This window comes from Apteryx rowi, unplaced genomic scaffold, assembly GCF_003343035.1.
Source record: "Apteryx rowi isolate R43461 unplaced genomic scaffold, aptRow1 scaffold_130, whole genome shotgun sequence".
NCBI classification, from domain to species: Eukaryota; Metazoa; Chordata; class Aves; order Apterygiformes; family Apterygidae; genus Apteryx; species Apteryx rowi.
The window spans coordinates 397,581-412,334 of NW_020447531.1; the positions used below are offsets into that span (position 1 = coordinate 397,581).

Below are 14,754 nucleotides of genomic sequence, written 5' to 3' on the forward strand. Positions count from 1 at the left end.
GCACCTATATACCATTTTAAAAAGTGACATAGGCACTATGAATGCTAATGGCAAGTTTTTTGAAGTTGTAAAGTGTCTAAAAATCCAGGTAGATGCTTCTTGGGATTTTCACAAACAGCTACATAAATTCGGTAACTGACTTCCAGTTAAATCRTAACATGGGACACCCTACATAGTGTTTTGCAATTTGGAGCTATGGTCCCTCTTGTGCCACTCCATGAACGTGTTGCTGGAGGTTAGTAACACGTTGGAGATTTCTGCCCTACGCTGTGCTGCCTGCCGCAGACATGCCTAAGTCTCTTGAGACTTTCTCACAAACTCTGGGTTGTCCTTCTAGTGTGATTTAAAACGTTACTTTCCTTGGTGTCTACTCTGCTCTTCTGCTAAAGGCTCTAGCCACTCTGACAGGGAGAGCAAAAGGCGCCAGTCTTTCTTTTTATTAGCCGCTGGAAGTTCAGGCTTTGCAGAGTACTTGACAGAGCCATCAGGTCTAGTTTATGCTGGGCTGTGAGCTGTAGTGACTGAGGCTCCATTTCATGGTGCCTCTTAGACATAGCTGTAGCTGCTGAAGAGTTTAATACCACAGAATTGGCATTTGGCTCCCAAAGTAGGGGACCGCCACCTTCTCCTCCACCCCTACTGAATTCGCACAGGACTGTGAATCAGAACCTTGTTTTTATCCCAGTCTCTTTCTGTTTGTCCAGTATTAAGCTCACTGTTAGCACCTGTTAACAGTGTTAAAGATAGTTAAACAGTTCCTGGTCTTTTTAATACGGAAAAATTTAGGCTTGAAATCCTTATTCGAGCAAATCTCTTAGATCTTACTGTCATGCTCATCTCTGAGTTCAGTGGGAATTTCTAATACCAAGGGAATGAGCAAGGGATTCAGGGTTAAGCCAGAAGAAAATAATTGGGATATAAACTGTATTCACTCCTCTTCTATATGTATGTGTGTGTGTGTGTATATATGTGTGTATATATATATACATGTCCTTAAAACTTGATGCAGGTACCTTTAACTTCCTTCATTAGCATTTTGTTTCCAAGTATGACAACTCATCAATGATGGATGAAATAACAATTTCAATTCAAAAGTTCTTTTCAAAAGCAGGCCACAATTAAGAAAAATTGCTTATTTGGTTAAATTAAAGTTCATCGCACTTCACTGAATGGAAGCAGCTTCCCTTTCATGAGTTCTTGTTAGACGACCCAGTGAAATTTGCATATTGAGTTTGGCAGATCTCCCTGGGAGAGTTAACATTAGCTATTTCCCTCCTCCTTTCTCAACTGTGAAGCTGCTTTTTACCTCAGTAAAAGCAACACCTTATCCTTTTTTGGTACAGATTTTTCCCTTCCCATGGCAAGCAGGGTTTTTTTTTCCATTGAAGTTTTGTCAGTCTTTGCACATAGATTAGGATATTTCTTTTCAACAATCTTTGATATAACTTCTGACTAGAAAACTAAAGCCAGATCATTTACTTGCACAAATTATTACATCTCTGAAGGCAACAGAGTGAGACACCAGTTGCAGATTTGGGCAACAGGACTGTCCTTTGAAGTTTTCTGTAAACCTGTCACATTCATAAAAACAGCCATGATAAAATAAGGAGGAGGAGGAGAAGACTACAGCAAGATGTTTGCCAGTCTTTTAAACTCCTGAAGACCAAGAATCTCTGAATTAGCTTTGAAAATTGCAAGAATTTAGCGGTATCGGTTGCAGGATTAGGGATAAAAACAAGTAGAAAGAAAGCCTGAACATTCTCCATCGACCCCAAATTCAAATAGCTGCAAAAAAAGAACTGCTAAATTTTTTTTTTTGAGTGTTCTAGTGAATGGAAATAGGGTGAAAGCACTCTGAAAATGCTCAGTGTTGCATCTCATTCTCAACAGAATCCTCCTGCTGAATAGATAGTAGGGAAAAGGAAAAGAGGTGAATAAGAATGTTACGATGAAAGTGAAAGCTCATGATATAGAGCTTTGAAGCAGCACATTTGAGTGAGGCTTCCATGGTTTCCCAGAAAATCAGTGGGCATTTGCTGTCTCTGTGTCTCTGATGGAGTGTAGAGTACCTGCCTTCCCATCCCAAGTGTACTATCTCCATTTTTGCAATAAGCCTTCTTCATTTGTTTTGTTGTTTTCATTTCCATTTCTCGGTCAAGATAGAAAGGAGCTACTTCTCTTTGCTTCTTTCACCTTTTCTCGTAACTCACTGCTGTGGGTAAAGTGATGCCCCACTATGCCATTCACCTCCACTGTTCTTCAGTAGTTATCTAGTAATCCTACCTTGCATGAGTTATAGTTAGAAGTTTAATCATTTTGTGGTGATTGCATTCAACTGGTCATTTTTTAGGGATGAAATGGAGCTGAGCTGTGTTAAACTGAAAAAAAAMCCAAACTGTCTCCTTTGAATCATGAATGGCTGATGTGATTTTCCTCAGAGATTCCCCAAAATCACTTTTGAGAAAAAAAAATTTTTTTACTGTGTTTTGGAGTAAGGGTTCAGTATAGTGAACCTATATATTGAAAATAATTTTAATTGTAGTATTAGCTGTCAGGGAAAGTATATTTTCAAAGTTTCCTGGAGGTAAATGAATCAAAAGCTGTTTTTTAGCAAGTCTCCAGCTAAATTTGATCATGGAAAGTATAGCAAGTCCTAAAAACTAGAACGTAAACCCGAATGGTACTGTTCTGTCCTTGGACCTTTCAGCTGCAGAAACATTTGCAGCGGTTGTCACCTTGAAACTGGAATCCCAACAAATGTTCTAGTAGTGGGGAATGCAAAAGTCTCATCGCTAGTTCAAATGGAAAAACATAAATAGTTAGAGGAAGCTTTTGAAATTATAGCATCAGTCTTCCTGGCATCTTTAATGTAAAATGGATTAACTTAATTTCAGCAAAGAATTTTTAAACAAATGTTTCTGTTAAGAAGGTCATATTTCCTAAAATGAGGGCAAATTAAGATATTAAAAAATGAAAAAGTTTGTAAAACAACTCTGTTAAGAGAATAGTTTTGAAATCAGGCTGTTAAAGCAAATTTTGCTTTATCCACAGTTCAGGTCAAAAAAAGTTATAATTCTATGTATGTAACTGTGCATCTGGTTCCTTATTGAAGTCACCGGAGACTTCTTAACAAGCAGGACTGACCAGACTGCAAATATTTGTGAGATTGTTCTAAAATAGTAGTATTTGTTTAGGCCCCAGAAGGAACTGTGATCAGGTGATTTACTTTAATGTTAATATTGAACAGTGGATAGAAGGTCAGTGGGAATTAATGATGTTTATATTTAAAAATAAGTATTCATGAAACACCTTGGAGAAGCTCTAGAGTGGCTGTGTTGCCATGTGGTTACAACTATCTTCTTCTACAAAACACACTGTAATCGAGTTTTGGTTCCAGTCCCAGTACCTTGGATCTTAGTCAAGTTTATGAGCGCTGTACTGGCTCGTTGGGTAGATCGGTTTCTGTGAAATGACGTGTGGAATGATGTTGTGCTCCATCATGACCAAAAGTGTTGAAATCTGGCCTTTTACAGAAAGGTATCTTCCTGTGTGTTCGTACTATGCCATGCTTAATGGCCAATACAATAATCTCAACAGCAATATTTGTCCATTACCCACAGAGAATTTAAACACCTATAGAATTAGCTGACAGTTCTCATTGTCCCAGTTTCTTCTCTTCTGAATACTTTTTCTTTCTTTTTTTTTTTTTGCTAATATGAAATTTGCAATTTCACCAAACACCAAGCTGTTGCCTGATGTTCAAATTATTATAGGCTGTCCAAATTTAACTAGCATTTTTACTCCTGTTCTATACAACTGGACAGAAATCAGGAATTGAAAATTCTTTTATCCGTGTGAACTTACAGTCTTTGTGCTCTGAAGGAAACTTACTCTATTGTAGCAAGTTATTTTTCCACAAAACCTCCACATTTGTTCAAGACAACTGTTACTCTTGGCAAAACAGTAATACAGATTAACAGGGAAGGAAGCTTCCTTTAAGCAACAGCAACAGATAAGTCTGGATTTTATAAATAAKTTTAGTGGCATCTGATTTGCACAACACCAGGAGTTTATCTGCTATTAATGGAAAGTCCTCGCTTGTCTCTCAGAAACTTGCAGGTGTCTTGCTACACTGAAAATCACCTTGAAATCATATGGGTATGTAACATAGGTAATGGCTTCAAGGCCAAAGCCTGAATTATACATGACTAGCCAAAAAAAACCCAAACCATGTTGGGAGTGTGGAATAGAGAGATAAAACAGAACAAGCTGATGACAAGGATTGATCTTGAGAAAGCTTCATGTAAAAATCAAAGCACCTGGACTTTATCACATTCTGTCTTACAGGTTTTTTTAATCAACTGAATTTTGGAAAGAAGGTAGAATATGCTATGAATATGAATATGAATATGCTAGAATATGAATATGAATATGAATATGCTAGAAACCTAGCATATTCACAGAACGTAGTGTAATACTTTCTACAGGAAAAATGTTTCTAAATTAATTTAAGAGCATGCAGAACTACAGAAACAAATGCAAATCTAGCTGCAAGGGGCAGTAAATTTTCTGATACAAGGCTGTGGTCTGCAAGTGCCTGGCTTCTGGCCAGATACCTGTCTAAACTAACTTTTTTCTCTTGTGGCGATTGTTCCCTCTCTGCCTCTTAGCAGGAGGAAAGCCCTGTAGCCAAGGGCCGTTGAAAATTCCAGGTGCATCTTTTTGTTTCAGTTTCTAGAAAGAAAGAAGGTAAATGGAGAAAAACAAAATAATGGCATTGCGTGTGACCACTGGTGTGGTGGGTATTTGACCTGGGCAACATTTTAGCTTTTGTCCTCAGCATCTTGCAAATAACAACCGAAATCCTCCCACATATCCCTGCACATGACTTGGTCCATGAAAAAATGTAAAATTATGTTTTCGTAACCAATTTTAGGATTTAGGGGTTTTATACATATATAGAAGGTTAAAAAGCTATCAGGATCTCTCAAAATATTGTAGCCAGCACTAAACACACCAGGCCTGCCCCCTGCCAAAATCTTTTTAAATAAATCATAACATGACTTGATAACTTAGCTACAGACCTCGACTTGGAAGAAAGCCAAAAATTTGAATGACTGGAAGTTTCAGTTAGCAAAAATGTGAAAGTGTGATGCTGAATTCATTGTAGACTGTGGCTTAGCTTTAATTGAAATAAGGGAATTCAGCTCTGAAGCATAAAGCCTTAGAAAGAGACACAACAAGAAAAGTTTGAGAAGAAGAAAGCAGACAGCAGAGTCACAGTTTACTCCCCTCACTGTGCCGGAAGACTAGGCTTTCCGAGAATGAGGGGTGTTTTAGCTGTCATCTCTTTCAGTCTCATTCAGAACTGGGGCACAAAGAAGCAGTATTATTTTCAGAAGTGGAATGATTTTTTATTGTTTATACAGTTTATTTCACTTGTTTATAAAGAATCGTAATTCTTTATGTGTGATGTCATATGTCGAAGTTAATGCACAAAAGCAGTGTCTGTGCAATTGTTAGATTTTTCAGTAAATTCAGGCAGCTGGTTTTGTGTTTGCAGTTTCATAGTGATGCTCTTCCATGCTCATTAATGTAATATTTTCCGCTTTGGGCTTTTGCTTGCAGATTGTAAACAGAGAATAGTTAACACATCCTTAATTCTTCACTTAAGTGAGTCTTCATAATGAAAAAGAATGTACAAGAAAACATATTCCATTGATATTGTTGCTAAAATATTATTTTAAACCTGAATGGTTTTCTCTCTCCACACTGACCAAATTCCTCTGTCAAATGAGGCAGTTGTTCGAAGTGATAACTGAGGCACTTGCTCCTCTACAAATATTCTAAAATAAGCTCTTTCTCTGCATACTTTCTTAGCTGAACACAAACTCTCTCACCTCCTTCATTTTTTTAGGCTGTATGATGAAAGCAGGAGATCACAGGGATTTCTCTGTATGCAGATGTCTCTTTCATATTTACTTTGACTGTAAAATAGAAATTTAATTTTGACTCCTCTCCCTGAAAATACACTAGTCATCTGAATAATTACATTTAATTACAACAGATAAGGTGTTTCTRCTAAAACCATGTCAGGTGTAACTTACATTACTTTATAGTGCTTTAGTGTTTTCACTTGTGAATAATTCATTTGTTTTTTTTTTTATCGGGTGTCTCTTATTCATGGGCTTCAGTGTTTTTTGGGAGATTATATTCAGTAACTCTCTGCAGTAACATTACTCTGTCTCTAGGTACGTTCGTGTTTTGGTTACAGGCTACAGGAAGTGAACAGAGTAGCAAGGTGCTTTGCAATGTAATTGGGTTATTTTAATAGAAAGCCACGTCCCATCTCATGCTTTCAGGTTCCCTGATCAGACAAGCAGTTCTCTTTGTACTTTTGAGTGGTACCTGTTGAAACTACAATTGCATACTTTGCATGTGCACCACAGGAACACCGTTCTTACAAATACTTGTATTTATAAGGGTTAAAGGCCTGGGTTAAAGTTTAGCAGATGGAAGATAAACAGTGAATGCCTTCCTGCCCCGATGCTGCTGCATGCTACTGCAGCAGCAGTGGCGTTAGCTAATCTTCTCTCGGTTAGAGCCAAACATCACAGTGGTGGACTAGCTCCAGTGGTAGGACAGAGCTGGGTCTCCCTTACTTCACTGAACATAATACATGCCCAAACTTTCCAGATCACCTGCATCACTGAAAACAAGAGATCTGGATTCAGAGGATATATAAATAGCATAAAATAAATGACATCCAAGCATCTTTGGCTCAGATAAGCTTATTTTGCATTTAACAGATATTTGATATGTTCCCTTTAGGAACTGTATCAAATAAGCCTTTTCAGTCTTACTCATGCTTTATGTGTTTTTATAGATGGCAACTGTCTGCCTTACTGTAGTCAAGAATATAAATAACTAGTGCGCAGACCTATGACAGTGTCTTTAGTCTGCTTATTGTCATCTATTTATGGCGCAGTAATGGTTTATTTCTTAGTCAAAAACCTTGGATTGTGTATTTTAGTGGAGATTTAAGGCTATGATACCACTGGCATTCAAACTCTGTGAGAGAAGAGCATGTTAGAATAGCTCAAGATTTACTGCCGAACTGTCAGTCTTTTCGCTACCGAGTGTCTTTAGCAGTAGCTACAATGGAGGCTTTGCCCACTGCTGGGAAGCAGACACAGCGATTAATGAACCTGAGGCGTACTAATCAAACATATGTTTTCTTGACACAATGATTGTGTTATATATCACATATGAATGTACAGGCCTTTATCCTTCCTTAATGATCTAGCAAGGGGTCTTTTTTAAATGTGGGTGTTTTTCATGGACTCCTTAGATTTGTTCCACAGGGGGTGACCATTAAAAACATCTGACGGGCATGCAGTTAGCCAGCTCCCTGCTGAGATTAGTAAAATACTATATTTAGTAATCGCACTACATCAAGGAACTCCAGCATTGCAGGAAACAGTTTGATTCAACACTTTTTTCTGATTTTTATTTTTATGTCTTATTTTTTCATCTGGGACAATTTTTTTTCATCTTGGTCTTGTTTTTTGTATCTTCAACTTTTCATAAAAGACTTTCTTCATGCTATAGGATTTCCCCTAATTTTGTTTTCTTTGTTTTTACTGTAGTCCTACTCTGTCCTACTCTCACAAATAAAATCTGTGGAATTGTAAAACAGATGCTAAGAATTTCTAATATGCTACTCCATGTTTGAAAAGACTAATCTATTATTTATTGGAAAATCTCTATAGATAATACCAGGATCTACACTGTGAAATAATACACTGTGAAAAGTCCTAAAATTCACTTTGAGAAAATGATTTGAAATTACCAAATATATTTAATTTATTTTAGCACCAGACGTATTTCTTCACTGGTATATAGGCATAAAACAGAGTCTGAGCACAAACAGGATTTTTAAATTTTCTTTAGTAGAAGATCACAGGACTCCCAGTAGATAAGTAACAGAAATAGTAAAATAAAAGACAAATATGGAAAAGAGAATTATTTCATCAGGAAGTTAAAGGAACAAAATGCTTCATGAGACCATTGTGCAAGTCAAAGCTACTTATTTTAACATTTGATTTTTGAGACACATTCTAGTTTGTTGGCAGCTGTAAATCCAGAGCAACCTATGTAGAATCTTTGAAATTTTCCTGTAAATTCAGGACAAACTTTGGTGCTTTCACTTTAAGGGGCAGATTTAAAGGAATACCATCCTTTGTTCTAACAGAATAGTCCTGGCTTGTCAATCCAGAAGATTTGTGCTTTGCTGAACATAATGGCATTTTATTACCTAGTTTATTTCTGTCTAGCATTCTAAGACTCCTGCTGATGCTTTGACTCAGAGTAGTTTTTGGTTTGGAAACATGAATTCCATTGTCACAGATGACTTCTTTCTTTTAGTAATTCATATTATTTTTTTAAGTTAGTAAATGTTCAAGCAAGAAAGTGTTTGGCCAGACAGAATTTGTGTTTCAAACTGTGAACATCTAAGCAGCAGTGTGTGAAAATACTAGCCTTTATTTTTGCTCACTTCAGTCTCTCGGTAATATATAGTTAGCTTGGTTCAAACAGTAGTTTAGTATCTTACAGTTAAGCTTAGTAATTATATATTAGTATAGCAGGTCTCTCCCCTTCCTGAGTTGTGAGTCAGTAAAACATAGCTCCCCCTTTGCATGCCTTGATGCAAAAGGATGGATGTTTAAAATCAGAAGTGCCTGCTAAAGACCAGGAGACTACTCCTGTGCTTGAAGTTAGGGACATTGTATTTGCAGAATAATATATACAGATTGACTATGGCCCTTATCTGAAATTGCATAGTGACCCAGTGTTTTAAGCTAGCTTCTTGCAAGAGAAATCTGCAATATTTTTACAGTTTCTATCAGCATGCTTAAGCATAGTGAAGGATTTTATAGTAAAGCTAGATTCAAGAAACATGTATTTACATAACTACAAAAGAAATGGGAATTTTTCTGCTTTTAGAACAGCATTATGGTAGAAATAGCCTTAAGTCTAATTTCTTATGCAGTTTTATACAGTGCAATTTAGTTTTTCCTTTATGAAAAAACATACAAGGTTGAGAATTTTGGCTATGCCATTCCACATGCAGTTGTAACATTGCAAACATTCATTTTATGTCTTTCTTTATGTGACGCTATAAATGTACTTCAAAATATTTGCATCTCTTCAGTAATGTAAAATATTACAAACAAGGGCCAAATTTTGACATACTTGTAAAATGGATTCAGACCATCACATACATTTCAATATACATATGCCAGTTAGTAGTATCCCTGCATGCATAGTCATACCATACAACTTGTTTTATTCCTGCCTGAAATAATCTCTTAAAAGGGTGTATAGTTGCAGCTCCTGAGAATATCAAACATAAAAGTGTACACGTATGAGTAAATCCATGGCATGCACTTGTGGAAAAAAAGTCATCTAGAATTTACTTCATTATTTTGATGCCTGGGATGCACTTTGCATTTTATAGACAGAGGTTTTGTGCCCTGTCTACGCAGAACAATGAAGTGCTGTGTTTGGGATTCCTGAGCTAGTTATAAATGATTTATCTCTGATACTAGAAGTGTGTAGTTACCCAGGAGAAAAGCTAGCGGTGCTGTATGCTTTTTCCCAATAAATGAGCAGACTCATTTAGAATTATTGCCAGGATCTTGTTGTGGCACTGCTTGGTGCTGTGTAGGCATACCTTTGAAGAGAATTACATGTAAATCACTCATAATAGTCTGAGGCTGGATCCTTGAATTTTGCTCAGAAACTTGCACCACCTTTCCCACAGGCATCAGTACATTAACCTGGGCATTATTTTCTAACTAAATCCTAATGCTGTTCTTTAAAGTCTCTTATATGTTATCCAAATAAAACATTCTGAATTTTAATGAGAGAAATTTCATTGCAGTTTAATCCTTAAAGTGCACTGAGCTAATTTATGAATGTGCCTTAATTGCAAAAAAATTAAAGCCTGAAAATTAGGCACTGCACTTGGATAGTAATTGCTTTCATAACCCTTTTATTTTTACCTACCTAATATATGGAAAGGGAAAATGCCCAATTGTGGTTAGGCTCCAGGCCTTAATCATGGGTTATAGTCCCAACGCTGCCATTCACTGCTGCCAATTCTGAGTGAATTTGGGTGAGTCATTTAACTTCGGTCCACAAGCTGCCCTTACCTGCCTACAGAGCTATTGTGAAGATGAGCAGTAGTTAAGCACTCTCCACGCTTAAACTAGAGGCACTTAGTGACTTACAAAAGCAAAGTATTATTATAGTTATTAATAATGGCCATGTAATCACTCTTGGAGCACTTGGCCAGCCTTCAGTTGCCACTCCTTGATCACAGATACTGAAGAAAACATTTGCTCTGCCTTCATGTTTCTTGCCTTAGATGCTAATGATATCCTTAAACCAGTTTTATAGATATTCAGGTTCCTTCCATACTTAGTCATACTAGTATGGGCATATAAACTGAAACATTTACAACATACTTCTGGCTGAAAACCTGGAAGCATCTGCTGCTATTCAGACTATTCAATAGCTATTAGACTACTACTATTTTTTTCCAAAGTGCCTATTTTGGGCATTCTGCTTGGTTGACAGAAAACAACCTTTAGATCATAGATCAATTATGAAGAAGAAGGAGAATTAAAATAGAGAGAGCTTGAAAATGTAGCAGCTGGACTGGTTAATAACAACACAGATTTACTGGGATATCATGCATACACCTGCCAAAATGTATAGAGGAAATCAGAATGTTTCTGTTGACTGTATAGAGTTCTGTAGCCTAGAGAGATTTGATGAAAGGACAAACTGATTTTGGCCCCCATTCTAAGTCCAGTAGTTTGTTTTTATATCACTGTTTTATATCATTGACATAGAAAATGTTTATTTTGGTTAAACTGAAGAGCTTCAACGTGGTAAGAGATAACTAGAGAACTATTGTCTTAAGAAACTACTAAGCAATGGTCTGTATCCAGTAAGATGAGGCCAAAAGTGCATCAAAAAATTCCTTCAGTAGGGTTAAACCTAGAAAGAAATTAGACTTCCAGATTTATTGTATTCTCATCTTGGAACTACAAATGAGTCACAGATCAAATCTTCTGCTGTTGCAGATTATCATTTCATGTAATACTTATTGTAATCTTTCTTCTGGATATCTCTTGTTCTTTCAACTTGTTAAACTTGCTGTAGTCTAGTGGACATTAGTGAACTGCACCTGCATTCATATCATTCTCATTAACAGTAAGCCTACAACATGCTATGCAGTTCTGAATGCTCCATTGCTCCATTTCTCCATGCATACTGTAAGACATGTCCTTTCCTAGGAAAGCTGCTTTTGGCCCTTGCGCTATGTCATACTCGCAGTGCAGAATCATCTGCGCATGCTTCTCTGCCCCATTTCCCCAATTTGCACTCCCACAGCAGATACTCAGCGGAATATCTAGCTTGCAACCAGATACCACAGTTGTGGAGGCTTACTAAGTTCTTTTCATAACAGTAGTCCCTGACATTTAAAGAACTTGAGTTTATATTTGCAAGCCAAATTTCATACCTTCATGCCTCTTTCAATTAATCAAAGTTAAACCATTGTATATGTGAAGGGTCCTCTTGTGGTTTCTAAGTAAGTAGTATGGCTTTTCTGGCAGAGAGCCACAAACAATTTAGTAGGCACATATTGTGAGGGTTGAGAGAGGAGGAAAGGATGGACCAGAAAGCTTTAAGAAGGGCTGAGTTAAATCAATATTTCTATACACAGTAAAAGGAGAAGTCTGCATTCTATATCTTACTTTTGACCACAGCTAAACTGTTTTTATGTGTTGTCTGTCATTAAAGTTAATTCTGTAATGTACCAAGGACTTCTTTTTCCTCTCACTCAGCGAGCTTTGCATTGGTTTTGCGTCAGGTGAATTATTCCCAATTTACACCTGTGGCAGAGAAGAGTTAGGCAAAATGGGTGTAGTACACATGGTGTACAATTAAGTATCATAGACATCTCTAAATCAGTTCTACAGAAATAAGTCTAATACAGTTCCTAGTTCTCTTCAGAAATAATAGTATTTAATTTTGTAGCTTAAAGGTAAAGATGAGACTTTATCGTATAACCTTTCCCTGAGATCTATACATTTGTAAATAGATACTAACATAAAAGGTTAGTTAGCATCAGCTCCAGCAGAACTGATCTCGCTTTCCGTTTCTGACAGGGGTCACATAGCCAATGTAAATTACCACCATAAACTAAATTCCACCTCTGCTGTAGAGCAAAGTGCTTGATCTGCCTGTCTAGAAACCAGGAGCTACGTAGCAGATTGTAATATTTCAACAATTCAGCATGAGTGGCAACCTGTTCTTAATAAAGAAATACTGACAACATTTAAATTACTTTTGTCTCAACAAACTAAAATCCGTCCTTTCTTTAGGGGATTTAAGAACTATATGAAGATGACCTCAAGGCAAGGAAAATAATTTAAGTAGAAGCAGTATCTTCCTCTGTATTTCATTCAAGAATCAAGTTTAACATGAACATCTGGACATTAGTAGCGAATGAGTTACTCTTAGAGAAGGATAGCCTAGACCTAGACATCTCAAGAAGAATGTGAATTCTTCTCCATGTTATCTGTCATTTTAATTCAATTACAAAGGCAAGTTCAAATATACGACATTACATAGCAATATCAAAAAAGTTAGTTGATTTCAATAAAAATGGCATTACAATTGAAAAATTAAAACTATTATTGCCAAGTTTTTGGAGATATGATGATTTATGTGGATGTTCTGTAACTAAGTTACAAAATGCTGTTAAAGATAACATCTAGGTTGGAAACTATAACTTGAAACTGATTCTTATGGTTATATAAATATAATGCCTCGAATTCAGCCCCAAAGGTCTCAGGAACTGAAGAGCATAGCACTTAAAAACTGTTCAACAAACATATCACAGAAGACTTGCCCCCAGTTCAGTACATGACTACCTAGAGTATTTTACACACTCCTTGTTTTATATTAAAGATGAATTCAATGTAAATGTGCGGAATTCTTCTTACAAACTTGTTGAAAAGGGACAGAGTATTTTAGCATGACTCCCTTGTGCAAACCTGGTGTTTAGCAGATTACGTATGTTATTCTGTTATAGGTACACTACAGTGATAGACAAAATGGCAAAGAGTGTATGACCTGTTTGACACTGTCTCCTGTGCAGATGACTTTCCAAGGTATCGGAAGCTCCATTGAAGCCAGCCATGACCAGGTATAATACCTTCACCCCGCACTCCTGTAATTTTATTAATATCTAGTAAGGCCAGAATGTCAGCATTAGCGTGTTTCAAATTTAGACACATCTGTGCTTTTCATATGGCATGTGCTTATCCCTGGGATTTGCCTATCTTACCATAATGGGATTAGATCTAAGGAGTGACCTGAAAATAGGACAAAACTCTATATGTGGCCTTTTTCAGATTTTTAAGATATATTAAGAAAGCCCAAAGAGTTTGTTTTGGTTTTAGAGTCAGGTTTCTGTGTAGGTTTTGTTTAATTTTATGCATGTATCAGGTTTTGTCTATCCAATTTTTACTGGAAGATTATGAGTAGCTGTAAAACAAGTGAGATGAAGTCATCATCTGTCACAAGAAACTGGCATTTGAGAGGGGAAAAGGATTGTTAATCAGACTCTGCAAAACTCTCATTTTGTTTGGCTGTTCTTAAAATGTTTGATTCAAGCTTCTGGCAGACAGCCAGCAGAAAAAACTCTCTTCATTAATCACTGATCACCTAGCTGCTTCAGGTGGGAATTGAGGGGGACTTCCATGCTGGTCTTCTTGTCCTCCAACACTCTTATGTATAAAATCAAGACAAGACAAGTCTTTGATACTCCAAAAGATTTCAAAGCAAAAAAGGAAACAAATAGAAGAAAACTTTAAACCAAACCTTGCATCTTTCAGATCTTCAGTAGGTTGGAAAAAGCACCATTTCTATTTGCCTTTGCAGGCCATCTTTAAATTGACTGTGCTAACATCTAGCATACATTTTTTCAGACTGTATGTAAGATTCTCTAGGGAAAAAGGAAGAGTCTTCTTAAGAATTATCAGAATTAGTTACTTTTGGGGAAAAGTTCAGATGCTCTTAGCTGTATTTTAGGTTGGTGTTTTTTTATTAGAAGTTTGTAAGAAGTTAGTTGTTAGCATAAACTAAGCTCATTAGTTATTTACATGGTAACTTGAGGATACTTCCTGTCTGTAAGTGTTTGGTACTTTACAGTAATGGAGAGCTGTGGTAAGTCAGACTGATTCGACAGCCATATTCCATTCAATTCCCATTTCATCCAGCAGCTGGTTTATACTGTTCTAAACTCTGTCAGTTTTTCTTTCAGTAAAGATCGTCTTTTAAAATATAGTTGTATCTCAAATACAATATTTAGACATTTCAGTGAATTTAAGGTGGTCTCTGTCAATTTGGTAACAACTACGTTCTGGGCTACCAGCCAGCTTGGCTTTTGTCTAAGCATTTATTTAGGCTAGGGTATGATATGTAAACAAAAAAAGACTGTGTAAGCAAAAAGCAAGTTTAATCCGTCTGAATAATTATATATTTAAAATTACTAAATGAAAAAGCATTACTGAGCCTGCAAAGCCAAGCACCTTGGAGCTAGGAAATTCCAGATTATGTGCAGCCCTAGTTCCCTAGTGCACCCATTCAGTGCTCCAAATGGGAAATTCT

At 36.7% G+C, this 14,754-nt stretch overlaps 1 protein-coding gene across 2 annotated transcripts in view; it reads left to right on the forward strand.

The window, feature by feature from the left end:
* STAU2 (staufen double-stranded RNA binding protein 2) overlaps positions 1-14,754 on the forward strand; it is a 175,897-nt gene that overhangs the window by 80,583 nt on the left and 80,560 nt on the right. Inside the window, exon 12 of one of the 2 annotated variants that reach the window (XM_026056293.1) lies at positions 13,175-13,288. The exons of the other annotated variant lie outside the window; for it this stretch is intronic. Within the exon in view, the coding sequence (XP_025912078.1) occupies positions 13,175-13,288 (114 nt within the window). The remainder of the gene's footprint in view (positions 1-13,174; positions 13,289-14,754) is intronic. 2 annotated transcript variants of the gene reach the window in all.